The following is a 26,708-nucleotide window of genomic DNA, read 5'->3' as shown; positions in this document are numbered from 1 at the left end:
GGTCAAAAATTAGCTATATTACACATACATATAATTTTTTAAAATTAATTAATGTGTTTATTCTTGTTAATTTTGGTTTATATATTTCAGGCCATTCCAATCATTTTGAATCTAAATTATGTTATCAAGTGTATTGACCTTGTGAAATGTATAAATTCTCTAAGTATCTTTTTCCAAATCCTTAGTAAAATGTGGAATGGACAGAGCACAAGACAGGACTGTGGTAACCTTGAAGACCGCCTTCCAGGCTGTTAACTTTGAGACTATTCAATAGGACACAAGCTGCCTTGTCAGCTCTTCTAAGTTATCAGGAAAGGTTTCTCAAATATTTTTACCATTCCTTTAACCCTGATGAAAGGACATTGACATTATACCTGTGGGCTGAACTTTTTTACCTTTAAAATTTTGAACTTTGAGTAAACATTTGATTTGTTTTAGAGTTTTTCTGTTTGTTCATGATTTTACTTATTTATATTTTTATCATATCAAATATCAGTTCTACACATTCTGCTAATACCCTGGGATGTGAATTCTCTGGGCCTAGGAGTCTTACACTCATTTGGCACAGCCATGGTTTTATTTCCTGTGTTAGCTTTCAGGGCTTTCTTAGCCATCATTCTAGCATTTCCAGTTTGAAACTTCATACTAGCAGGTAAAATGGAAATAGCAGGGTAATTGGGTAGTTTTACTTCCCATTTATTTATCGTTTCAACATGACATCACTTCCCACAGGCAGTTGTGTCTGTCTTTCCCTAGGTCATCATAAGTTTCCTGACTTCACTTAAAAACTTTATTGAAATTAGCAGGCTGCAAGTCTCAGAGCTTTCTGGGCTGTGACCTCTTTCATAACATTCTTAGAAGTTCCTGTTTATTCCTCTGCTCCGTTTCCCACAATTCTTACCTAGCATTAGAAATTCAAACTCATCATAGAACTTCCTGAGCAGCCAAACAGAAGGCCTTTTAGTGTTCAGATCCTGGCCTCATCCCTACTAGGGTATCTGCCCTTAGAGAAGTCACTTAACTTGTCTCTATGTCATCTGTAAAATGGATAAAAACCCTTCTTACTTTAGGGCAGCTTTAAGAATTAAGTGAGATTGTAGTGACTAGTATGTGACAATGTCAATGCGTGTCACTTTTAATGACTATTATTTCATATAGTGATGCTCACTCTTCTTCTTTTATGTTAATCATACAAGTATTTTCACAGCTTCAAACCATTTTAAACTAACTCTCCCAAAACAGCTCCCTCTGTGGAACTACATCTATATTTTCTTTTAACTTTATGACGTCTATTTTCCTAAAATACAGTATGCATATCTCCTCTAAGAATGCCATTTTTTACTGTAACCTTTAGATAGAAGTGGGTTTTGTATCTCAGAGATTCTTTTGGCTTCATCCCTCTCAAGCGTCTGTTCTTCTGATCCAATCCCAGCATAGTTCCCCTTCATGAAGGTGTTCATTGTGTCTTCCACCGTGAGCTCTATGAGACACATGATCACGGGGCAGCCTCCTCCTCTCAGGGTGCTAAGCTCTTCGAAGGCTCTGAGGAAACCCTTTTCTTCAGGGGGCTAGATTCTCAGCAGAAGATATTCATATTTCCCTGGGTTTTCTCACAAAGGAAACTAAACATTATTAGCAGATAGGGCTTGAATTTTAACAGACTTAGGGAAAAATAAATGAAAATTGTAGAAACATAATCATGAAACTGTAGGGTTTTGCAGTGTTTACATTTTAACTTCCTACCTTGTTAGGTGTAATAATTATAAAAACTCTGCCCATTGGTATCCAGGGGGGTTGCTTCTAGGACCCCCTTGGATATCAAAATACTAAGCCCCTTACATAAGATAGCACAGTATTTGCCTATAACTTATGAACATCCTCTCCTATACTTTAAATAATCATCTCTAGATTACTTATAATACCTAGATTATTTATAATAATATAAATGCTATGTAAACAGTTGTTAAATTGTATTTTTTAAATTTTTTAAATTGTCTTTTTTTTTATTTTTAAAACTTTTGGTACAAGGTTGGTTGAATCTGTGGATTTAGAACCCTGAAATACAGAGGGCTGGCTGTACTTACCTTGAACCATGTAATATTCATATAATTAAGCATCCCTAATTTTTTTGAATTTCTAAATAAGAATAGATTTGAGAGAGTTTGGCCCTAAGTGCTTTTTTTTTTTTTTTTTTTTAAACTACACATATAAGCATGTGGAGTTTGATTTCTTTACCATGAATAATTATACTAAAATATTTCTAGGACATGTTCTAAGTTTGCAGTTATATGTGTGAAGGTTCAGTGAACACTTTTGAGGAAACTGCTTTCCTCTTCCCTGAAAAAGTGATAGTGGTAGAGAACTCCCTCCACCTTCCCCCAAAATATAGCTTCTTTTTTCCCACTCATTTGCATTTTCCTATTAGCCTTTCTATACTTCCCTCAGGGGAACACACCCCATTCTTGTATGTCCCTGAGTCAGCCTGCATGCCTGTTAGGGTGGTTATCCAAAGTACAGATTCCTTCCTGGGCCCATATAGACCAGGAATTGGGTCCCCTGGTGGCAGATCCCAGAATCTTCATTTTCACAGGTTCTTCATAGGGGAGTCTCATGTCCCCAAGTTTTGAGAGCTGCTGCTCAAGTCTAATTGTCATTGGCTTCTATTATGTCTGATGAAACCAATATTATGCAGAGCTCCTTTTTAAGTGCTTTGTTGCTGAAGAACAGGCTGTTGGTGGGCCAGAACAGATTGTCTCCATGTAAATGCAGAGTCAGGGGACATAATTTTATGGGCTCACACCTATCTCTTAGCCAAAGACATTTCAGGTTAGTTGTTTGCCTGTACTGGTAAAGGAATATAGTCTCATTTGAACTGGGACAACCCTAGTTCTGGGTACATTCTGTGGTATTATATTTGCCAACTTACATTCAGCCCATGCATTTATAATTACTAAACTGTTTCCATGCATTGAGTCATTGCAGAAAAGCCTCTTCTTTGTAGAACCTCATTAAGATTTCAGCTGCTAACAGATTTTATTTTACAGTTCCAGCTTTCATGATATTAAGATATGGAGATTTGGGCTTCTGAGAGGGGTTATTTACAAGTTTAAAGCTCTTAGCTACAGGAGCATCACAGTTTTGTTTTTAAAGGTTATAACCAGAAAGGGAAAAAGGGCAGTTTGGTATTCTTATCTACATGAAAGATTATAAGCTATCTTAATTGCTTTTGAGGCAAAAACAAAAAATACTAAATTACTTTTTAGAAAATTATTACTTATTTGCATTTGTGTGATTTTATTTAAGGTAACATTTAGTTTAAAGCGATGTTTTTATAAATGTTATTTATTTGGGATATCTAGAAATACACATAGCATTAAAGTAATATTCACTTTTTAAAGGTATATACTTTCTCTATGCTAAGTATATATGGTAAATGAATAATCTCTGATTTAAATAATACATTTTTTGTGTGTGTGTGTGGTTGCACCCAAAATTATACTGTGCCATTTTATATTTCATATTGCCCTTCCCTGTGGTGTTTTAAAACTTTCTTCTAAATAATGTGTGTTGTTTTCAATACAGTAAGTAAACATTTACTGGTAGTTATTGGTATGTCAAGTAGAGGTGGGACTTATATTTTGTCTTTTATCTGTTAACATAATAATCATTTGTTAGGCAGTCCACAAAGTGAACTTGAGCTAAATTGGAGAGAGTGCACACCTGCAGGAGTGCTAGCTTTCGAGGTGGTTGTTTTATGTCAGAGTCCTTGTCTCTGTCCTCGTCATGGTGGTAACATTGCCTTCAGTGAGGGGGCATTGGCAATCTGTTCCCTGTGGTAGCATCTTTGGGAGGTCAGAGCGGAGAGCCTCACTTACTGGGCACAGCCTGCTGGTGCTGCGGTCACACTTTGTTTCTCTTCTTCCTCTTGATGCCTTCTTTGGCATCTGTCTGTGGATCATTTACCTGTTGTTTGTTCCTGCTATCTTTGCATTACCTGCCCTTTTTCAGCCTGGTGATAACAAACCCCTTGTTGACAGTGATTGTCTTCTGATTCTCTGTGTCCCTCTTGTCATTTGGTCTCTTGCCATCCCACAGGGCACTGTATAGATGTTTGCTGAATAGATGGTTGACTAGGGGAGGACTTAATTTTTGCTGACAGATCACACATTTATGTAATTTTTTGGTGTTCCTATCCAATCACTTTGACTATTAAGCCTTTCTTGCTTAATATCCTCTTAGGCACCATCGTAACTATTCATGTTTCTATATGTAAGATTTCTAAATCGGAGGTCTTCTCATCTGAAGATAGTTGGGAATTTATAAAAGAACTGAGATTTCTGAATGCAGATAGCTTCCTTTTGTGTGTAGGTTGCTTTGCTTTATTTGCAGGGAAGGCATAGCAATTTAAAAGTAATCAACACACCCATTGTAGAAAATATGAAAAATATAAAATGGTATGAAGGATAAAGTAAAATTCCCCCTTGGTGTCACCTGTGGTCCCGGATATTTCTTATCTTAGCAATTTTGCTAATAAAGTCTTTACACACCTTGGCTCAGTGCCATAGCTCAGTGAGTAGGATGCCTGCCACGTACAGCAAGGCTGGCGGGTTCGAGCCCAGCTGGGCCAGCTAAACAATGACAACCGCAACCAAAAAATAGCCAGGCGTTGTGGGGAGCACCTGTAGTCCCAGCTACTTGGGAGGCTGAGGCAAGAGAATCACTTAAGCCTGAGAGTTTGAGGTTGCTGTGAGCTGTGATGCCACAGCACTGTACTGAGAGCAACATAGTGAGACTCTGTCTCAAAAATAAAAACAAAAATAAAAATAAAAATAAACGTCTTTACACACCTCATAGTCTTTTTTCTTTCTTTCCTCAGAGTAAATCTATGTATCTTATTTTTGTGTGTAATATGATAAACATTTTCCATGGGATTGATTTTTAATCACTTTCTAATGGTTGATGGTATGAGTATATTATAATTTACTTAACTGTCCCATTTGTTTTAGAAATTTAGGTTATTTTTGTGAATAACTCTTTAATAAACATCTTTGTTTTTAGATGTCATTCTATATTTTTGATTTAATTAATTAGGGTAATGGATAATAATTAAAGTCTGGATTCTTTTCCCAGCTGACAAATTCATGATTGATTTTTATTGATGCTTAAAGGTGTTACATTGTCAAATTTCAGATTTTAAATTGAACTTATAGTTTTCCATTATCACAATTAACCTGTTATTAGAAATTATCAGAACTTTCATCAGAACTTGCACTGGGGAAAAGCTTTACTGTCCTGATTTAAGGGTCGAACTGAAGAATTTTTAAAGACTGCCTGAAATTCTAGACTGTTACACTTGAGTGTTCTAAGATATGATAGTCATTTAAATCTCACAGCATTGATACCTGTAAATGTTTTATTGTGAAAAATGCCATGGTTGTAAAAGAATGTAAGTAACACATATGTTTGGTGTCAAACAATAAGTAACAAAACAAACACTTTTATTGTACCCAACCTTCTGTTTAGGAAATTAGGACATACCCTGTACCTTTGAAACTCTCTCATGTTCCCCTCAATGTAATTGACTTTTTTAATGCCCACAGGGCTAGGTGATAATGGATTAAATATTGAGGAAGCTTTGAAAGAGTCTATTTTTCCCATGTCCAGCGATTCCTCCTGGTCTACACCAGTGGGCATCTCTGCCATTCATTCCCAGTGCTCTTCAGTTCAGACTCCCCAGTAGCCTGGGTGGAGACTCAAACACAAAAGCTAAATAATGCCATCAATCTGCCTAAAACCCTTTCTTGTTTTTTTGTTTAATTTAGAATAAAATCCAAATACTTACCATGGTCTGCAAATCTCTTTCTAATCTGTTCTGTTCTCTGTCCTCAACCATGGACTTCCTAAGGCCTATTCCCAGCCACACTGCCCTTCTTTGAATCTCTCATCCCACCCCAGCCTTTCTTTTTTTATGAACATCCCACGTTCTTTTCCGTACTTCTTCCCAACATCCCATTTTCATTACTTTTTGCTGAGCACATTCTTTTTCATCCTTTGGGCCATTATCCCCGACTACTTGATTATTCTTTCTCAGAGTATTTTAATATTTTCATTCCTAGCACTTGTTAACTTTTTAATTGTGCCTTTGCTTGTTGGTTAGACTGACTAGACCTAGGTTTCATGAGTGTAGGCACCCTGTCTATCTTGTTCACTATCCTGTACGGAGGTGCCTTCTAGTGTATCCTTAAATGTTAAAAGAATGAATGAATGAAAAAGTTCAGTGATACATTTGGAAAAAGGATATTTATTGGAATTATACAGCTTTTATATTCAAAAGATGCATACAATATTTTGAGTCCAACAAAAACAACTGATTCAGTTCATTGAACCAGGCCCACATTCCTGGACCTCCTTTTATGTGCTATACGTTTTATTTTTTATTCTCACTGACCCATTTAGTAAATGTAACCAGTGTAGGTTAAATAGTCAATTTGAGATTTATTTTATCTCAAGTGCTTATCTCAGGTACTTAAAATAGAAAGAGTTAGGCAACATAATATAGTAGAACGGATCTAGATGTAGTGGAAACAATGTGGGCTTTGGAGTCCTAAAAACCTGAATTAGATAATAGTTATGGTGCTTGTTAGCTGTGTAATCTTGAAAATCTGCTTAACTGTTTTGTCCCCTGGTGTTCTTATCTGCAAAATGTGGATGATAACACCTACCTTCTTAATTTGTTGTGAAGATTAAAGGAGATTATTTATGTTAAATCCTAGGACTGTGCTTGGCACAAATAGGCATTTAATTCATGATATTGTTATTATTAGTAGTATTGGCAGCTATGTGTCTATAGCAGGTTGTTTAATCTCTTTCTGCCTCTGTTTCTTTATCTACAAAATGAGAATGATTATTTACAGGAATAATTTGAAGATAAATGGCATAATTCATAAATGTATTGATGGTACCACATGTAGGGTAACTCTGCCTGGCTTATGGTTGACCCTTAATAAATGAATAAGGGTAGTTAAAAAATAATAGCATCATATTACTTGATGGTAATTTGGAATCTTTTTCATTTATTCATTTATCGGCCAGATATTTATCGGCTGTTTCTTTCATGCGAGGTGCTAGGTTCAGAGCTGGAGCAACAAGAACTAAGATGAAGCTCCATTGAGCAGCATGCATTTTAATGGGAAAAGGAGACTTCAGATCAGTTGTATAGTTATTTACCTCATAAGTGAATGCAAAGTGTGGAGACATTAGTTCTGTGGGAGGGAATAAGAAAAGTGCTGTTCCCTCTGGAGATATTGTTTGAGCTGGGTCACCAAGGTTAAGCAGGCATTCTCCAGAGAGGAAGTGGTACCTTGTTGTGGAGAAAGAATATGGGCTTGGAGTCAGGCAAACTTGGATTCCAATGTCTAGCATTTAACATTAACGCTTAGGCAAGTGATCTATCCTAATCTAAAATGGGGACACTGATATCTGTATCATAGGATTTTTGTGGAAAAATACTTGACATATAGTAAGAACTTACAAGTGGAGGGTCTTCTCAATCATCTCAATTTTCATCCACTTCTCTATATACCAAAAAATTGCAAAATCGTTTCCACTCCTAAGAATCCTAGAATCCAAAGTTATGGGTCTTTGCCGGGTCAAACATAAATTTTCTCTTACTTTAAGTCTTATGTTTATCTTTCAAAGTTCAAAGATTGATTGTTTATCACCATTTCAAATTCAATTTGTTTGAACATTTACTTGGCTTTTTAGGAATTTCCTTCTTATCCACTGTTGGAGGAAATAATGCCCCTCTCTTCCTCCAAGATTCTAAATAAGAAATAAATCATGTTTAACTCTTTATTATTGTGTTTGCTCTTTTTTCCTCTCTCCCTCCCTGTCTTCTTCCCCCCCCTTCCTTTTTCTTTCAAGATAGGGTGTTGCTGTCACTCAGGCTGGAGTACAATGGGTGCTATCATAGCTCACCACAACTTTGAACTTCTAGGCTGAAGTGATCCTCTCACCTCAGCCTTCTGAGTAGCTGGGACTACAGGTGTGGGCTACCATGCCTGGCTAATTTTTTTTTTTGTGTGTGTGTGTGTGTGTGTGTAGATGAAATCTTGCTATGTTGCCCAAGCTGGTCTCAAACTCCTGGCCTCAAGCAACCCTCCTGCCTCTGCCTCCTAAAATGCTGTGGTTATAGGCATGAACCACCATGCCCAGCCTTTGTTTATTCTTTATAAAAAGCCAACAGTAATAGCATCGCTTATGTTTGGTTAACAGTTTAGAATTTATCCAGAACCTGAATTTATATTACTTCATTTAATGCTTCCTACAGTCTTTTGAGGTGGAGGCCATTGTTACTGAAAAAGGGCACATTAACAGGAGAAAAACAGAAGCTTATTAATATTTGCTTCCGTGTCTGCGTATCTGCTTTTCACTTGTCTTCAGCTCAAAATAATCAATATGCAAAGGGGAATATTTGGGGGTGAACATTCTTTCAGTATCAGACCTGCCTTTCTGTTTCGCCTATTTTCAGATCCCATTGTTTCTTTCAAGGTTGCAGGTTGCTGACATTCATCCTCTTTTTTTCTCTCTGCTGCAGCAGTCTTTACTTCCTATGTGTTCTAGGTTTAGCAGTTTCCTATGACCCAGATTCCATAGCTCTAGAACATGCATGCCTGTTCTTTAGCTGATATTGGAAGATTGCTATTTCTCAATCATTTCTCAATGCTCTACACTAGCTTCCCATTGGTCTGTGAAGCAATTTCAAGTTCCTTTTATCTTTCTCCTCAAAACTACTTGGTATTTCCTGTTTCTTGACATTAATTCCACCATCCTGTCAAGGTAGGGAATGTCCAGAAAATATGGCTTCTCTGGGTGGAACCCTTTTATTTGTAACATCCTTTTGTTCCAAAAATCCAGCTATGCACCTTCTGTATGTATTTTTACAGCAGCAAACCCTCAAATTCTTCCATCATGGTATTCTCTAGGGACTTCCATGCCAGCATTAACTCCATTTAAAAATTTATCTGGTACATGCTAACCTTTGTGGTTTGTTGTCTGTTTTTACCCCCCAGATTTTGTGTGGCTTATTTTAGTCACTCTTCATTATTACTGTGTTATTTTTCAGACTCATTCAGGCTTAAACTGAATGACTTTGATTATTAATTCTTAGGATGTAAAGAGCATGATCATTTTAAAGTATGCTACGAGCAACAGAAGCCAATATTGAGATGATAATAGTGATAATTAATACAATGTTTTTCTCTGTTAGATCACAGGTGTACAGCTCATTATTAGTCACGTACTCTTTGCTAGCTGTATGGTTTTCCCAAATTGAAAGTATATTTGAAGACATTTAGCATGTCTTCACAGAACATAGAAACATTAATTTCAAATTAGAACTGATTTGGAATTATAGAAGATTGTGGAGATCTATGAAAACATATGACATTTTTTTCCATATGATCATTTTGTGATCACTGCCTACTCCTTTTCCTAACACGTTTTATTTTGTTATCTTTGTTTAGGTTAATAGCCATTCAAGAAAATGATTTGTACAAAAAGAATGAAAATAAAGACATAAAGGAAAATATATGCACTACCATCTCATGTCTCTCCCCCTGAGATTTTATGTATGCTCTGCTTCAAAAACCAGTTTAAAAATAAAATGATGAGGGCGGTTGCAATCTGCTTCACTTTATGCAGATTAGGTATGGCCCTCCGGCACCTGCCAAATTGCTAATATGGCCTTCCGTTGGGCCTGATTAGTGTGAACCCAGATCTTTTCCATTAAGACAGAAATGTATTTGCTAGGAATAAGATAACAAGGAACGCAATATTTTCTCTGCTAACCATGGGTCAGATTACATTAGACCACTTTCTCAGTGTGTAAATCTCAGCACTTAGGATTTTCACCAGCTTCACTTGGTGTCTTCCTAAAGACATGGAGGTTTCTAGAGACCAGTGAGACTGTGACTTCCCTTTGTGCCGCAGATACTTTGAGAGGTCACTTTCTTCTGCATTTGAAATCCAAAATGCTATTGTTTTTGCACAACACATTTGCAGGCCTTATATTTGCAAAAGGAAATAAATTATCCAGAATGAATGTTTATATAGGCATACCCACTCTGGGCAATTGAAGTTTTGGATTATTCCAACAGGCATTTTGAATGCTCCCAGGTGAAGCATTAATCATTTTTCTGAAAAGATAATAGAGACAGCAAATCTGGAAATCTCAAGCATCTTTTATGACGCCATTAGAGCACTTTTTAAGAAAATATTTTGATATTAGTGATTGTATCTTATAGGAATAGAATGAAAGTTTTGTGTGAATTGAGCAGGGACTGGAAGTTCAAAGAGACAAAAATCAGTCCTTACCTCCAGATTTGGATGCATAATAAGGAGTTATAGAAAGTAGAGTCAACTTTACCAGTTGTTTAAATCCATCCCATGTTGAAAATTGCTGGATATTTAACATGAGCTTTAGCGCATATGAAGTCATTTTGTAACTCAAAATTATTTCTTGCCCGTTGAGGGACAAGAAACACATTTAATAATGGACACATCCTGCAGCATCATGGATAGACCATAGAGAAAAATAGCAGTGCCCAAAATACAGTGTGAAGGTCATTTACATGGGTTGGCTTCACATGGAATGGTTTATGAATGAGTAAAAGATTTTTTTTAGGACTTTATTCTGGTTTATTGTAAGCATTTTTACAGGTACCACTGCAGCCCAGTATTTTGTATCATCAAGTAATTTGGTAGCAAGGACAAGAATTACAAAACTTTTATTTCTTATTTCTTTATTTGGCAAAGTATACATTAAATGTGAAAATTATACGCCACATAGATGTGATTGGGGAAGAAAGTTGTGATCATTTTTGGACTCATATAGTTCTTAGAACATTATTATGTTTCAACACTATTATATAAGCAATTTTTTTTTCTTTTTGCATTTTTTGGCCAGGGCTGGGTTTGAACCCACTACGTCCGGCATATGGGGCCAGTACCCCACTCCTTTGAGCCACAGGCGCCGCCCTATATAAGCAATTTTTTTGAGCTTCTGTTAAGTGTCATATACCCAGGCTAGGGTATTCAAATCAATGAGGTAGTCTTTGGTTGATGATGACTGATTTTGAGATGTATCCAAATGTGTAAGGACCATAAACTGATAAATAAATGTCTTTGGGCATAATAGTCATGCTGAAAAGTGTTATATCAGAACTTAAAAATTAATGATTTGCTCTTTGTTTCTGGTACAAATTAATTTTAATATGATATTGGGTACTTGGTTAACTATTCTAGTGTAGCAACATAGCAATACCACAATAAGCTTAAAAAAGGCTCGGCGCCCGTAGGTCAGTGGTTAGGGCACTGGCCACATATACCAGGGCTGGTGGGTTCGAACCTGGCCCAGGCCTGCTGAATGACAATGATGACAAAAACAACAACAAAATAGCTGGGTGTTGTGGCCGGTGTCTGTAGTCCTAGCTAGTTGGGAGGCTAAGGCAGAAAAATCACTTAAGCACAAGAGTTTGAAGTTTCTTTTTATTTTATTTTATTTTATTTTTTTTATTAAATCACAGCTGTGTACAATAATGCAGTCATGAGGTACAATGTGAGTTTGAGGTTTCTGTGAGCCGTCATGCCACAGCACTCTACCGAGGGCGACATAGTGACACTGTGTCTCAAAAAAAGAAAAAAAAAAAAGAAAGCTTAAAATAATACCCAAGTTCTTCATGGATCATTATAATGTGATCATAATAAAACACTTGTTGAGCATCTAAATGTGAGTAGAGGTAAATTTGAGCCCACTAATGCATCATCAGTATTCAAAAGCCCATTAGTGAACAAAAAATTAGACATGAAGAAAATCAGTCTTCTGGCAGTGAATATTTCCTATGTTGCCTGTCCTCCCCATGTATTATAGAATGTATATGTTAAAACATCAACAAAAGCAGATTGAAATAAAGCAGTAACATGAAGTGAGACTAAATGGACTTTTTTTCCCTCCTCATTTAACTTGCTGACCAGAGTGATCGGATTTATTTTTAAGATTTATGAGAATTTCCTTCTTAGAGGTGGGAAATTGATGGTAGTTTGATATTAATTAGAATCAAATGAAATATCACTCAAGTTATTTTAAGAATGACTGGATTAAACAAATCCTTTTGACACATAAGCCCTTTGGGGCCCCACTGCAGCTCTTTTCCTCTGATAGAAGGCATTATAAATCTACAGTAGAAGCTCTCCTATGACTCCTGTCATCCTTCTGAGCTTCCCTAGTTTTTATATTTTAAAGCCCTCAAAAAAAGTAAGTCTTACTGACATTTTGAGTTTCTTCATGTTAGTTATTCCTAGGGAATTAATTAGTATTTATAATTAGATAATTTTAAGATTTCTGTACCTTTCTCCTAATTATTGTACTTCTTGAACGAATTGTGTTTATTTATGTACGTGGGCTATTCTAGGGATTTAGTTGGTCATATAGATGTAATGAGAAGTAATTACGTATTTCTGTGGAGGCATATCAACAATTTATTCTATTTAGTGCAATAGAAATGCAAAATTGATCTGAATGTGTCTTACTTGTCCTGATAATTGTATTATTGCCTTTTTACTAACAAAAGGATCTTTGGGGAAGTTACTCTTGGCAATTTTTATGTAAAGAACTCATTAACACAATTATATTTATTCAGGTAGAAGTCCACTAGCAGTCTGTAGGCAGCAGCTTTGTTATTTTAGTAAGAAGTGCAGTTGGCAGAATGATAGTCAAATAAAAAAAACATGATTGAGCCATGTTCCCTTTTTTGGTTGATATGAAAGGCATTGTTTTGCTCACCAACTGGCAGACCTTCAATTATCCTGAATTTAGAAGTTGTTTACTATACTTTGAAAGTTTAAAAATGAAACCTCAAAAAAAAAAAAATGAAACTTCCATGAGAAACACAAAGCTGGGTACTTGCTGTTACGTTTTTAAAAGAGTAGAATTTTAATGATAGAAAAATCAATCCACCAATTCAATGTTAAATTTATTTTCATAATTTTGAGGGCTTACAGTATTTTAAAAATGACAGTAATCAAAGCCTCAGTTATTGGACCTGAAGGTATTTGAGCATCGTTTTAATCTAGACTGTCAGAACCTCAAGGGGCTATTAGGATCATTGCTAAATTTCTGATGGTAGAGTAGATTCCACAAGATTTAGTTTCAGGGCGTTAGCAACTGGAGCTTTTCTCTATGCTTTTATCTGTTGTCTAAAGCACCTCTTGTGCGGGTCTTCCTGGATGTCCAGGCTGCCAAGAATATGTATGGAAGGTCAATTTTCTGTTTGTTTGGAGTTGGCAGGATGCTGGGGCAAAGTCTGGGTAGGGCGCAGAAGGCGAATCTGCAAAGTAGGCTGGTGCTGCTTGTGGGCTATGGCGAAGTGAACCAACCAACCTTCCTCCTCCCCTCCGATTCTTCTTTGCTTCCCTCCCTTCTTCTCCTTCCTCCCTCCTTCCCTTCCATACATTCTCTGAGCCTCTGCCATCTGCCAGGTACTATGCTATGTGTGGAACTTACAGTTTAGTGAGGAATAGAGATACCAGATATTTATAAGTGCAAAGAATGTCTGGGATCATTTGTAGCAGAGGGCTGGGGGTAAAAAGCAGCTCCTGCTGCCGTCTTTCAGATTCCAGTCATTCCTAATGATGACAAAACGGAGGCTCAGGAATTAAGTGACTGGCCCTAATCCTAGAGAGAGGACAACTTTCTAAGCCTATCATCTTTGAAGTACATCACATGACTTGTTGGGTTAGCCCGTGACATTTTAGAAGATTCGAGTTTTTGCTTTTAAGTTAAAGGCAACTTTCCCTTAAAAAATTGTAAAAAATTGCAGTGCTTACCTCTTGTTAACTTACAATTCATGAATGCCAACATAAGTTTATGTTGCACTTTATAATTGTCAGTGCACTTTAACTCATGTTATTTCATTATAATTACTATCTTGAATTAGGGAACTTATTTTTGTTTGTTTTTGGCTTTAAATCTCCATTTTATAAAGCAAAAAATAGGTGCCCAGAGAGGTTAAGGCAGTTGCTCACAGGTGCAGAGCTATAGCAACAGGCTGTGGATCCAAGATCAAAATCAAGATCTCTAAATTTCCACCCTACTGCTTTTCCAAAAAAATAGTTTTCTTGTCGATTCCCATCACACACCTTCTGTGTTTTAGGATCCTCATGCTGATAGGGTTGTAGCTTAGGGTTGTAAAAACAAGTTAAATGGTCATCCATCCTCCCCACCCCACTCCACCCCAGTATTGCTGACTTAGCCCATGACAAATCCTTCATACTTAAAAAAAAAAAAAATAACACGGTTAAAATGTACCCTAGCCCCATATTTACATGCTATAATGTTCCTCTTTCTCTTTTAGTATCCTACTTGACAGTAAAGAGAATGTCTTCTGGTGAGTTGAAAAAAAAGGAGTCTGGGAATCTTTTGGTTTCCTTCTTCCCTGGAGGAGAATCGGTATATTGATCTCAGTGCTGCAGGTCCTTGATTTTTCCCCAGACACCTGGCCAGTGATTAGCTACCTTGACTTACCATCGACATGTTTTAGGATTTATCCCTGGAGCTTTGTTTCATAGGCCAGGATGGATCTCATGACTGCTCTAGGAATGACCTCGGAACCCATTTACTTCATCCGACTACTCTGAACAGCATAGTCCTGGGAAAAAGTTTCCATTTCTGACTGTCACCTGTCCTCTAGATCATCTTTTGGTCCACTGCCACAGGATAACTAGACATCCCATTTGGAATAGTCTCTAAGTCTCTCCCACAGTTCATGTCTATTGGTTCATGTGGCATTTTTCTGACAAGGTGGACTATTTTAGGGGGCTCAAATAGGCCATTGTCATTATTTGTCACCAGATATATTGTGACTATAAGTCTACCTTTGATTCAATTCAAGAAACATTTGGCAACTGAGAGAGGCACCTTCTATGTACTGGATCCTTGGTTTCTTTTATAATCATTTAAACAGTAGTGACATATTTTACAGTTTCATTTGCAGCCTTTAAATATTACATTTACAAAAAATGTAAATCAAGGAACTGTCAGGACATCTTTGAATGTAAAATACCTAAAACTTGGAAATCATATCCACTAACTATTAAGTTTAATAATAGGATATGCATGGAAGTGTACCGATATAAACATATATGAGCGTTGCCATGTTCGCAAGTTACAGGCCTACCTGCTTCCACATCTCACAGGTCCCTAAGAAATAACTAACTGTGAAATCAGGTTGGTTGGAGCATGAATAAAGGAGTACAACATCAAGGAGTATACTTTTACCTTCATAGTTGATGACAGTAGTTTCTTTGAGAATATGCATGCTATCAAAATATTGTCCTTAAGATTTAGGCATTATGTAACCTTAAATTATAGGAAACAGAATGTCTGAAGGACAGTCCTGGAATATATGATTAGGAGTATGTAGTTGATACTCCGGGGAGCTGAGCTGGTGAGAGAGTACCTGGAAAGTTAGGTCCTCAGGAAAACCTATTGTAACACGTTAGTTCTCATCTATTAAGAACACATGTAATTAATTAGGATGGGAAATATGTGAGGCAACTGTATTTTTAGCTCTTCAGTGGAGACCTTTTACCCTAGAGGATGCAGAAACGTGGCCTTAAATTAAATTATTAATAGCATCTGCTAGAATGTAGCAAAGTATGCTTCCCCCAACCCTGTGTCTTTGATTGTTGAAGATACTTTGGGAGGGGGCAAATGTTAGGGGTAAATCTCTTAATGCAGATGTATTTCTGAATAGAAAGGTGGGGGAAAGAGAGAAGCTTATTTGTGTTACCTGCCAAAATTAGTCTTTTAATTTAAAACTCTTTTAGATAATGATTAAACTTAGAACAATAATAAGAAAATATATACCAGATGAAATAGTTTTTAACCAGTGACAGAGGTTTAGAATTGATTCCAAGTAATTTCTCATAACACTTTTCTTTCTCATTTGTCCTATTCCTCCATGTAATGGTTTTAAATAGCACCCTTATGAAATAAATAACTAAACACCAACCATATTTTTTTCATATCCTGACCAATATTTTGGCTGTTTTTCAGATGAATTGGAATTTTGAAAATTAAATAAAGGTTTCTAAAATACTAACTTCAGAAAGTTTTATTTAATTTGTGTAATAATTTTGTTCTTTCTCTCTCTTTTCTCCCCCTTTTCCCCCCAGTAAGATCTTTATTAATTTAGTCTAGTTACTTAGTGCTTATATTAAATAATCTAATCTAAGTCAGAGTTGTAACATAACATTTCCCAAATGTGAAGCAGCATCTATTACACGAGACAAAATCTTTATGCCACAAAATGTAAAAGCGATGTATAGAATTACAAGACACCAAATGGTACTATGTACACATATATTTTTTAAATAAAACATTGCTGTAGTGTAAGAGGGTAGTTAACTCGAAACAAGGGTAACAGAGAGTTGTATATGATTACAGTGGGTTCAGAATGCACTCTGAAATTAATTTCTGTTTTTTTAAATTCTAATAATCTTCTTGCTAATAATTCCCCCTGAAAGATACACATAGGATTTAAAAATAAAAGTTAATATCCTAAAAGAGTTAAAACCAACTTTGTTTGTGCTTATCCATGACATCTGAACTGTTGCCGTAAAGAAGCTATCTGTGGGGAAGGAAACAGTACATTTAGTATATGTGTGTGTGGGGGGGGTGCATGCACACACGTGTGCATCTGTTGCTGTCTAGATAAATTTATATAACAGGGTGGCCTCCGCATTTATACTGAATCATTGAATTATTTATTTTTTGTCTGGTGTGTCCTTTTGTATTGTTATAAATGCAGGATTAGGTACATTGTAGGCTCCCAGACAAGTATGTCATGAAGTTTCATTAATTTGTGTAAGTTATGAAAGGCACTCGAGTAATGTTAAGATGCCCAAAGAATGAAATTTTATTTTCCATTATTTTTACCCCAATGCAAGCCATTTGAAATAGATAGGGGGTGTCTTTAAAATCAAAGAAGAAGTAGAAGAGTTTGGTTTATTTCAGTGAGTTGTATTGGGGTACTGCTAAGCTATGCATTGAAAAGGGAAATGTGTATACTTCAAAAACCATTTCTGTTTTGCCTTTTTTTCCATCTTTCCTTACTGAAAGAGTCATTCCCACCACAGATTTAGCAATAATAACAACAATTTATGCCTTTTCACTGAAACAAGTTGATGATATGCCACAGTCAGGCCACAGGTTAGAAACACAAGCTGAGTTATAATATACTGCTGGATAGTGATTTCCTATGAACTGATTTATGGATAAATAATTCTATGTTCTTATTATATAGTACAGACAGCTTTTAATTTCTTTAACAAAGCATAGCTGAACAACAGAAAATTACATGCTATAGCATAAGGACAAGACCACTCCAAGGAGGATAAACAGACGCAATCAATGTCATGAGTTCTCCTGTTTTTACAAGAAGCCTCATCAGCACTTGGTGTATTGTGGAAATAATACTGAGAACCAGAAGCCCCAAGGCTCAGTTATTCTGAGGCTGGGGTTTTTATTGACACTCTTTTGTTGAACTCTTTTCCAGGGAGTTATGAGATACATGAACCCCAGCCTTTGGATATTAAAGCTAATGTCTCATTTTTTCCCAGGCTGACTTTTCACTTTGCTTTTAAAATTAATGTTAAAATGCACCTGGAATAAAAGAAAATTATCCTTCGAGTTGCATTATAGTACTGCTGATATCTTGCTGGGTTGCATGTATCTATTTCACAGATTGATTAGCATGCTTTATTCTGAAGTATACACAATATGTATGTAGTTTATCAGCATCTAACTACATGTCATTGCAAACTGTGAGAACTGTTCTCAGGTACTTTACAGGTGGTCTGTTATAGGCCTTTATGAAGCAAATATTTCTCATACTTTAGGGATGGAGGTAAAAGCTATCACTTGGGGTTTTTTTTTAGAAGTGGTTTCACTTAGTCATGTGCTTAGCAGTAATAAGCTTCTCTGCTCAACTGTGAGCTCTGTAATTATAGAGACAGTATGTATTGGATTATCTTTGCATCCTAGTGACGTGTGCTGCTGACACACATGAAAAATTCATTTAATGAATGAGTAACTTATGCTTAATACAAACTCTTCTAATGTTCTATTGATTATATTATATTGTCACTACATTTTATTTTATCCCTAGAAGTGATTGACTTTCTAAAAACATGAATCAAATATTATTCATCTATAATGCATATTATCACCACTCTTGTTTTCACATAATTACAAGCAACACTAAAGATATAAATTATCCTTTTATCCAGAAGAATATGTAGTTTCTTTGAGGTAGATTACAAACTGATAAAAATTCAAAAAACATATGAACATAAATTGTTGGTATTTCTTTTTGTGAAATGTCAACTCTTTGACTCTGGCAGAATACTGCAGTGAGAGAGAAAAAAAAACTGGTTTCCATTATTGCATCTTTTTAATTTTAGACAAAAATTGCCTCCATTCCAAACCTAATTTTATGTCACTAATGGGAAATTTACCTACAATTGCATTTTGTTATTTGGTCTGAACACATTACACAATGAGTGAATTGGTACTCTATATTTTAGTGAACAGTTTTGTCTAGTTTTATTTATATTGTGCTCAATTCATTCATGTTAACATTTGTATGAATTTCAACCCCAGAATAAAGGCCCATAATTTGTGACTCAGAGACCTTGAAACTGCATCTGTAATAGTCTTCAACACTAGACATTTTCTAAATGTTTGCAGATGATAAATTCTTTGGAAATAATAAGGATGATTTGAGAAACAATGTTTACGTATGAAATGGCACTTTGTGGGAAACTACTTTTTCCAGAGAAATCCCTGGCTCTTTAGTCCTGGGGGCTTGTCACCTGTTTGCTCATTTGTTCCTTTGTTTAACATTAAATGTCAAGCTGGGTCTGAGGTGTGGCTGTGGATGAGCAGTGGCCCTCCTCTCCAGGGGCCCATTGTGTGGTAGAGCAATGGCACATGGGCACATCCTCAGGGCAGCAGTCACAGAGCTGGGTAGAAAGGATATTGGTCCAGTAGTTCAAAAACTTGCAAAATCTAATACCCAGGTTCTAATCTTGCCAGCCATCCACTGATGTTCTTGAAAAGTCACTATGCTAAAAATTCTTAATGATATCAGCTTTAATTCTTGCGTGGGAAATAATTCATGTAGAAGATCCCATTGGAAACTGCAGCAACAACAAAAATAAATAAATGGGACCTGATCAAGTTAAAAAGCTTCTAATGATCAACAAAGCCAATAGACAACCTTCAGAATGGGAGAAGATACTCACATGTTATGAATTGGATAAAGGGCTAGTGATCAGAATATATGAAGAACTGGAGCAAATCCACAAGAAAAGAGCAAATAGTCCCATCAACCAATGGGCAAGTGACATGAACAGAACTTTTTCCCAAGAAAAAGATGAATGGCCAAAAAGCACATGAAAAAATGCTTTTCATCCCTAATCATCAGAGAAATGCAAATCAAAACCTTCTTGAGATATTGCCTAACATCAGAGAGACTAACATATTATCACGAGGTCCCCAAGCTGCAGATTTTGGCGTGGGTGTGGAGAGAGGGGCACACTGCACCTTTGGTGGGATTGCAAACTGGTTCAGCCTTTTTGGAAAGAAGTATGGAGAATCCTCAAAGAGCTAAAAGTAGACCTCCCATTTGACCCCTTTGTTTCTAGTCCCATTACTAGTTATGTACCCAGAAGAAAAAAAATAATTTTACCATAAGGTCATTTATACTCAAATGTTTATAGCAGCTCAACATAATCAGCAAGATGTAGAAATAACCCAAGTGCCTGTCAACCCATTAATGGATCAATAAACTGTGGTATATGTATACCATGGAATACTGTTAAGCCATAGAAAAAGATGGAGACTTTGCATCATTTGTATTTACCTAGATGGACTTGGAAAACATTCTCTTTAAGTAAAGTATCTCAAGAATGGATAAGCAAGCATCCCATGTACTTGGTATTAATCTGAAAATAGTAGAACAACTACAGGCCCACACAAAAGAAAAAAACACAATTACATTTCATGAAAGAGATAGGAGGAGGGGGCTCAATTAGTTCCCACCTGTTGAGTATAATGTTGGGGTATATGGCACACTCAAATACAACTCAGACTTTGGACTTTACCTTACAATGCAAATAATGTAACCTTCATGTCTACCTCATATTAAACCATATTAAAAATAAAAGAAAAGTCATATCCTTTAATCTTCAGCTCACACCCAGGTAGAATTTTGACCCCCTGCTGTCTTCATAAGGATGAACTAATGGTTTTGTAAAACACTTTGCCAAAAAAATGATATTAACAGAAAGGGATACTATAAGATGTTTTGTGTAAGATGCATAAACCAACCAAAAATATTTATTGTGCAACTTTGTTTAGAAAGAATTATTTTGGGTGGGCTGATCAGGGTTGGACTTATTCCCAGGGAAAATTTTGGGGAATGTATTAGATTTTTAGAAGTAAACATTGGAGATCCATGCTCCAAGAAAGAGCAAGAGTGAGAGTTTGATGTTCAGAGAAGAAAAGGGGCTTGACATGTCCTGAGCATCCACTGTGTGTCTGGCTGGAGTTAGGATGTGTGTGTTAAAAGTAGACCTCCATGTGACTCCACAACCCCTTTACTAGGTATATACCCAGAAGACAAAAAATCATGTTACCATAAGGACATTTGCACTAGAATGCTTATAGCAGCTAATACTTTCTAATTTAATCATTATTTTTTTCTCATTTCTTACACTGGGGCTACAAACCTACTCATAGAGTGTGAGTATCAGAAATAACATCAGCATACTAAGATTATGCCATTGTTATTGTTTCTCTAGTGCTGTGATAGTATATGGCCAAAAGGCACATAGCCCAGTCTTCCTTCTTAGTCCTTCTTCACTACATTGTAGCATTTGGTGGGACCTGTGTTCCTTCTTAGAAGCCAGGAAGTGGCTGTTACAGTTGGAATTAGACACACCTGCCGGAATTATTTTAGCTCTTTTTTTCTCCCTGAGAATTTCTTGTTCTTTTAATCCACCTGTATTCCAGTACAGGTTTGAGCAACCCAAACCTGAAAATCTGAAATGCTCCAAAATCTGAGACTTTGACACTGACATGACACTCAGAGGAAGTGCTCATTGAAACATTTGAGATTTCAGAAGTAAGTTAGAAATCCAAAACACTTCTAGTTCTCCAAGCATTTTAGATAAGGGATACTTAATCTGTGCAGCTTAATTTCCTAAAGCTTTGTGTTGATGGTGTCAAGCCTATACTCAGAATCTTGTGGGGATCTATTTTCCCCTTACTTTTTTTTTTTTTTTTTTACTGAGGACTTACTATGTGGCAATCCAGTGCTAAAGTCTCATTCTTATTAAAAACCTCTTAATGACCCTAAAGAGTAGGTATTTTTATTATCCTCGTTTTACAGATAGTGAAACTGACCCTTGGAGTGATGGAACAGCTTGCCTAAAGCCTTAAAGCTGACAAGCAGAGGAGGCTGGACATAAATCCACCTGATTCCAGTCCTTACTTCTGACTCGTACAGTGTGCTACTGAGGCAGGCATTTATGGCCCTCCAAAACTCATAACCAAGCTTCTTCCTACTCTTTTCTTCTATTGTGTCACGTACGTGAGCCAGTATGATTAGCAGGATGACAAGAAGAGTTGAGAGCATTGTCATGGAAGTGAATCTGAACTCTGCCACCTGCTAGTGGTGTTACCTTGGCTACTCAAGAGAAACTAACCCTCCATTTCCTCGAGGAAAAAGTTGAAACTAGATATCCATAGAGGACAGATGGGGAAATTGGAGGTACACTTACAGTAGTTTGGGTGAGACAAAAAATAAAGAGACTGGGAGAACAGAGAGATTGTTGTAGTGTTTTCTAAAGTAGAGGTGATGTGAACCTACTAATAGGCAAAAGTGAAGGAGCCCCTGAGGAGCAAGGAGGAAAGAGATGAGTAAGGGCACAGATGAGCCCTGCTGATGGACAGTCCTCCTGTGTGGTTTAAAATAAATGAGGGGGGCGGCACCTGTAGCTGAAAGGAGTAGGGCGCCGGCCCCATATGCTGGAGGTGGAGGGTTCAAACCCAGCCCCGGCCAAAACCTGCAAAAATAAATAAATAAACGAGGGCCTTTTACAGGCACATGACCCAAGATCGGACAGCTAAGGAGGTCATAAAAAATTTCTTGTGTCAATATTTTTTGAAATCAACTGTGTCTTCCCTTTAATAAGCATTAAAAAGGTCTTTAAAGAATGACTAAACAATTGTTGAGATGAAATTCTAAGGGTTTTACATTTAATCTGCACTATATGTGTATATATATATATATATATTTTTTTTTTAATGAAATCAATACTCTTACTGTTCCAAATTACAGATGAGAGGATTTAGGTGTGGAGAAATTAAGTAACTTGCTAGGATTACATAATTAGTAGGCGGAGTCGCCAGGATGTGAATAGAAGCAATTTGACTTGGAGGCCTGCGTTCTTAGCCACTGTGGTACGCTGCTTCCCAGTTTGATTTCCTCAATTAATGCTTGACTACAATTCCAAGTAATATTTTTGTGTATTTTATATCAGGGGAAGAGGACTGTTCTAAGGAATATATTTCTAAGGGGGATTAAAGTAGTACTTTATTCAGAGACCCTGTTTGAAGAAAAGGCCTGTTTAAAAGATTGACTCCAAGTCCCTACCTGGCTGGAGGAGAGTGGCCTTTGGGAAATAGCCTGGAAGCCCTGATAAATAGTTGGACAAAAAACAGGACTTCTAGGACCCTGCAGGGTCAACTCTAACATGCAAAAAAGTAAATGCATGTACCACCTCCCATTGCCTGAGAAAATAGCACGCGTCACCAGCTCTCTTCTAGGATGTAGAAACCAACCTGTAGCAGCTGCTCTGTATGGAGGTATTCAGTGTTGTGAAAACACCTGTGTGTGTCTAATTCCAGCCCAAACAAGTCTCCTTCCGTCTCATCAAGGTGGGGAGAGAATTTACCTAAATGGAGATTACTATTTCCAGTAGAGTGATTTGTCTGTTACTTCCTGTAGAGATGCCTCTCCCTGTATTTTTTTTTTTAAATTGAGGTATAATTTGCATACAATAAAATGTATGCTTATTAAGTGTTTGGTGGGATTAATTTTGACAATTCTTATGCCCATGCAAATACCAGCCCAAACAAACACTAGCCAGTACCCCCCTCCTATCCCTCTGACTTTTGTCCCCATAAATTAGTCTTGCCTGTGCTTGTATGTCATCTAAATGAAATCCTACAGATATATCCTGTTATGTCTGGCTGCATTGTGGTTATTAGGACAATGGAACACTTCTGAACAATAAAAGGAATGAACAACTGACGTGTACAATATGGATGAATCTCCTGTAGAGTTGTGTGTTGAAGTTTTTAGGATTTGTTTTCTTCATATTGCCTTCATGTTCTTGGTGACCAAAACGACCCCCCAAACCCCTGCTGCTTCTACTTACTCATTATTAGTGGACAATTACTGCCTTCACCTAGTCTCTTACAATAAATCACGCCTTTAGAATACAATTTATACTCTTTAACTTATGGGTGATCATGATAATGACTTCTGAAAGGAATTTAAAATTGGGGAATGACTTTTAAAAAAGGAAATATGTTAGACATGTCACATGGTATCTTTTTAGTACTTGCAAATGTCAGGAGCAAAAGCAGCAAGGAAACAGACCCAGCCTCTTAGAAGTAGCTGTCCAGTGGGCCTGGATGTTCATTTCAGGACTACTACACGCTACATGCTGTGCACTTTTCATTGTCATGAGAGAGAATGTTAAGAAAACTATCCCCTCAAGAAAACAGCTTTTCTTGGCAAGTGAAATATGACTTAAGGAGCCAGAACTGGAGACATACGGTACTATGAATGAGCGCTGTGTTACTTTATTGGATCTGAGTCCAGGCACTATTTATACTGCAGCATATTCAGCACCAGATTGTTAAATCTTAATACTGAAACAGTGCATCATTTTAATATTTTTGTTCTGTTTATTCCCTGTTTTCAAGCATTATGTCAAGCATTGCACATTCATTTTATTTCATCGTGGACAGGACGTGCCCTGACCAAAGAGTTCATTTTTTGTTTTTGGAATTTTGCCCCATACCTGTGAAGAAGCATCATTTTGTGAAGCTTTTAAAAGTTTGCTTGGGCTTACAGATGTTGTCTCTCTTCGATGATAATAAATATATACATTTATTTTTTTAATAAAGAACAGTGTAGTTAGGCTCACCTGTATTGTCAAAAATAAAATAAAAATGCTATCTTTCTTTTATCACTAAGACATAACTGCTTTTTTATGAGTGACAATTTCTGACATCCTGGGGACCGCTGGATTTTTCATAGCTTTACAAATAAAATTTTTGTTACCCTGTGTCATTTGTGAAATGGGTTTCTCTATTTTTCTTCATCAATGTTATGCATGCCCTATGTACCAGATAAGATGGGCCTATTTTAGGAATGTTAGCATTTTCACCATATGGTGCTGAAGCCATCCCATGATTCTTCCTTTAACAAGGGTTTTCCTAAAATCACTGCTCTACTTAGCCTAAGTTCAATAGGATTTTTACTCTTTCTCCATTGTCATGCACATTTTTAATATGCAGCTGGTAATCCACAGGGAAAGAGTGCTATTGTCACTCTAAAAGGAGCTGAGGAATTACAAAAAAGAAACTTAAAGGCATCTTTGCTATTTCTGATCTGTGGTCAATCATGGTGCTTTTGCTTTTGGCCCAGAAAAGCAACCCCTCTGCCTGGCGAGACATGGATATGGAAGTGAACTCTAACTGCTTCATCAGCTCCAAATGCTGTTCGCACTGGGAATCACACCACAGGCAGGATGTAACTGTGTGCTGAGCCCACACAGAGGAATTTTCTCGTACAATTCAAAACCGAATCTTATATTTACTTAAGCCTTACTTTTTTTTTTTTTTGTCTATGAAATCAGCAGTCCTGTATATTTAGCATCAGTCTTAAGTTAGAATGCGAAACAAGACTTTGGGGGAAGGAAGTATCCGTATGGTTTTCTAAGTAATTTAAGAAACAGGAAAACATAAAAGAATTGATTGTCTGTGATTAAACCTCATCCTTTCATTCTCTCTTCCTGTAGAGTTAACTAACTCGATTGTCAGCCAGAAAGAAATAGCTTACTGCATGGGGTTATAAAATATCTGTGTGGGCCTCGAATGTTGACGATTGAATGACCTTCTTAACATTGGACAAACAACAGGAAGGTTTAATAAATAGCAGATATGTGTTTATTATGTTTTTCTTCCCTGTGCAGGAATAATCAAGCTGGGAAGGTGGAACCCTCTCCCTCTCAGTTATGTGACAGATGCCCCTGATGCAACAGTGGCCGACATGCTGCAAGATGTCTATCATGTGGTGACGTTGAAAATCCAGTTACAAAGGTGGGCACTTCTGAACATCTGCCTCTCCTTGCTCTTTAAGCTCCTCTGTTGATCACAGATTCACAACAGGGATGGGCACATCCTGTCTTCATTGATTTCTAGATGTTGGATGAATGGAAAAAAGGAGGAGAGAGGGGAGGGAAGGGAAGCAGTTCACCGGGCATCTTTATAGTCCACATTCCAACTGTTTTATGCTTTGTTTTCAGAAGCGGTGAAGTGGTAACCTAGGGGCAGCTTGATAAATCATTAAAAATCCGTAGCCCTTAAAGGGGAACTGTCCACAGCCCCTTATTCATAGGTCCCCCAGACCCTGCTAAATGCAGAATGCCTACTATTTGAAGAGTAAACACCTCTGCTGTCCTCAGGCTTGTATTGTGAGGGGTGAATTTTGGTCCTCTACCAGGTTTACCAAAATGCACTGGCACTGGAGACCTTTTCATTCCCTTTTTATTTTTTTGTAGAGACAGAGTCTCACTTTATGGCCCTCGGTAGAGTGCCGTGGCCTCACACAGCTCACAGCAACCTCCAACTCCTGGGCTTACGCGATTCTCTTGCCTCAGCCTCCCAAGTAGCTGGGACTACAGGCACCCGCCACAACGCCCGGTTATTTTTTTTGTTTGCAGTTTGGCCAGGGCTGGGCCTGAACCCGCCACCCTCGGCATATGGGGCCAGCGCCCTACCGACTGAGCCACAGGCGCCGCCCTTCATTCCCTTTTCAATGGCCACCTCACAGAAATATGCTTTGTGGCTGCAAAGATCCTGGGGATGGTTTTTTTCTTCTTCTTCTTTTGTTGTTTGTTCCAGATATGGCATCCAGAACAAGATATGCCTCCAAATAAAATCTAGAGGTTCTTTGCAAGGTTTTATTGCAAAGTGCCTGGTAGTTGTGATTTAAGGAACGTTATCCTTTAGTGTAATGGCTTTGAATTTTCCCTTTTTTGAAAATTTTTACTTCAACAGGGACTCAAGAGCCCTTTCCTTGTCTAGGCATGCTTGGGTGTCTTATCTTAAAAGTTACTTGATGAGTTAGGAAAATAAAATCTCTGAATCGTCCTATGAGGATGAAAGGCAGGCGTTCAAACTGCAAATAGGATGGAAAGATCGTTTACATTTAACCTTAGGAATGCCCAATAATTAAATTGGTCTTAGGGAAGTTCATAAGCACACTGTCATGCATTTCTATTAG

General features: G+C 37.1%; 1 protein-coding gene across 2 annotated transcripts in view; it reads left to right on the top strand.

The window, feature by feature from the left end:
- The window catches only part of SATB2 (SATB homeobox 2), a 188,201-nt gene that overhangs the window by 53,311 nt on the left and 108,182 nt on the right, over positions 1-26,708 (top strand). For both annotated transcript variants that reach the window (XM_053598062.1, XM_053598061.1), the window contains one exon: positions 25,396-25,522. In XM_053598062.1, coding sequence (XP_053454037.1) covers positions 25,396-25,522 — 127 coding nt within the window. The remainder of the gene's footprint in view (positions 1-25,395; positions 25,523-26,708) is intronic.

The sequence above is a fragment of the Nycticebus coucang genome, chromosome 7 (genome assembly GCF_027406575.1).
Source record: "Nycticebus coucang isolate mNycCou1 chromosome 7, mNycCou1.pri, whole genome shotgun sequence".
In the NCBI taxonomy this organism is placed as follows: domain Eukaryota; kingdom Metazoa; phylum Chordata; class Mammalia; order Primates; family Lorisidae; genus Nycticebus; species Nycticebus coucang.
This window is presented reverse-complemented; position numbering and strand designations above follow the sequence as displayed.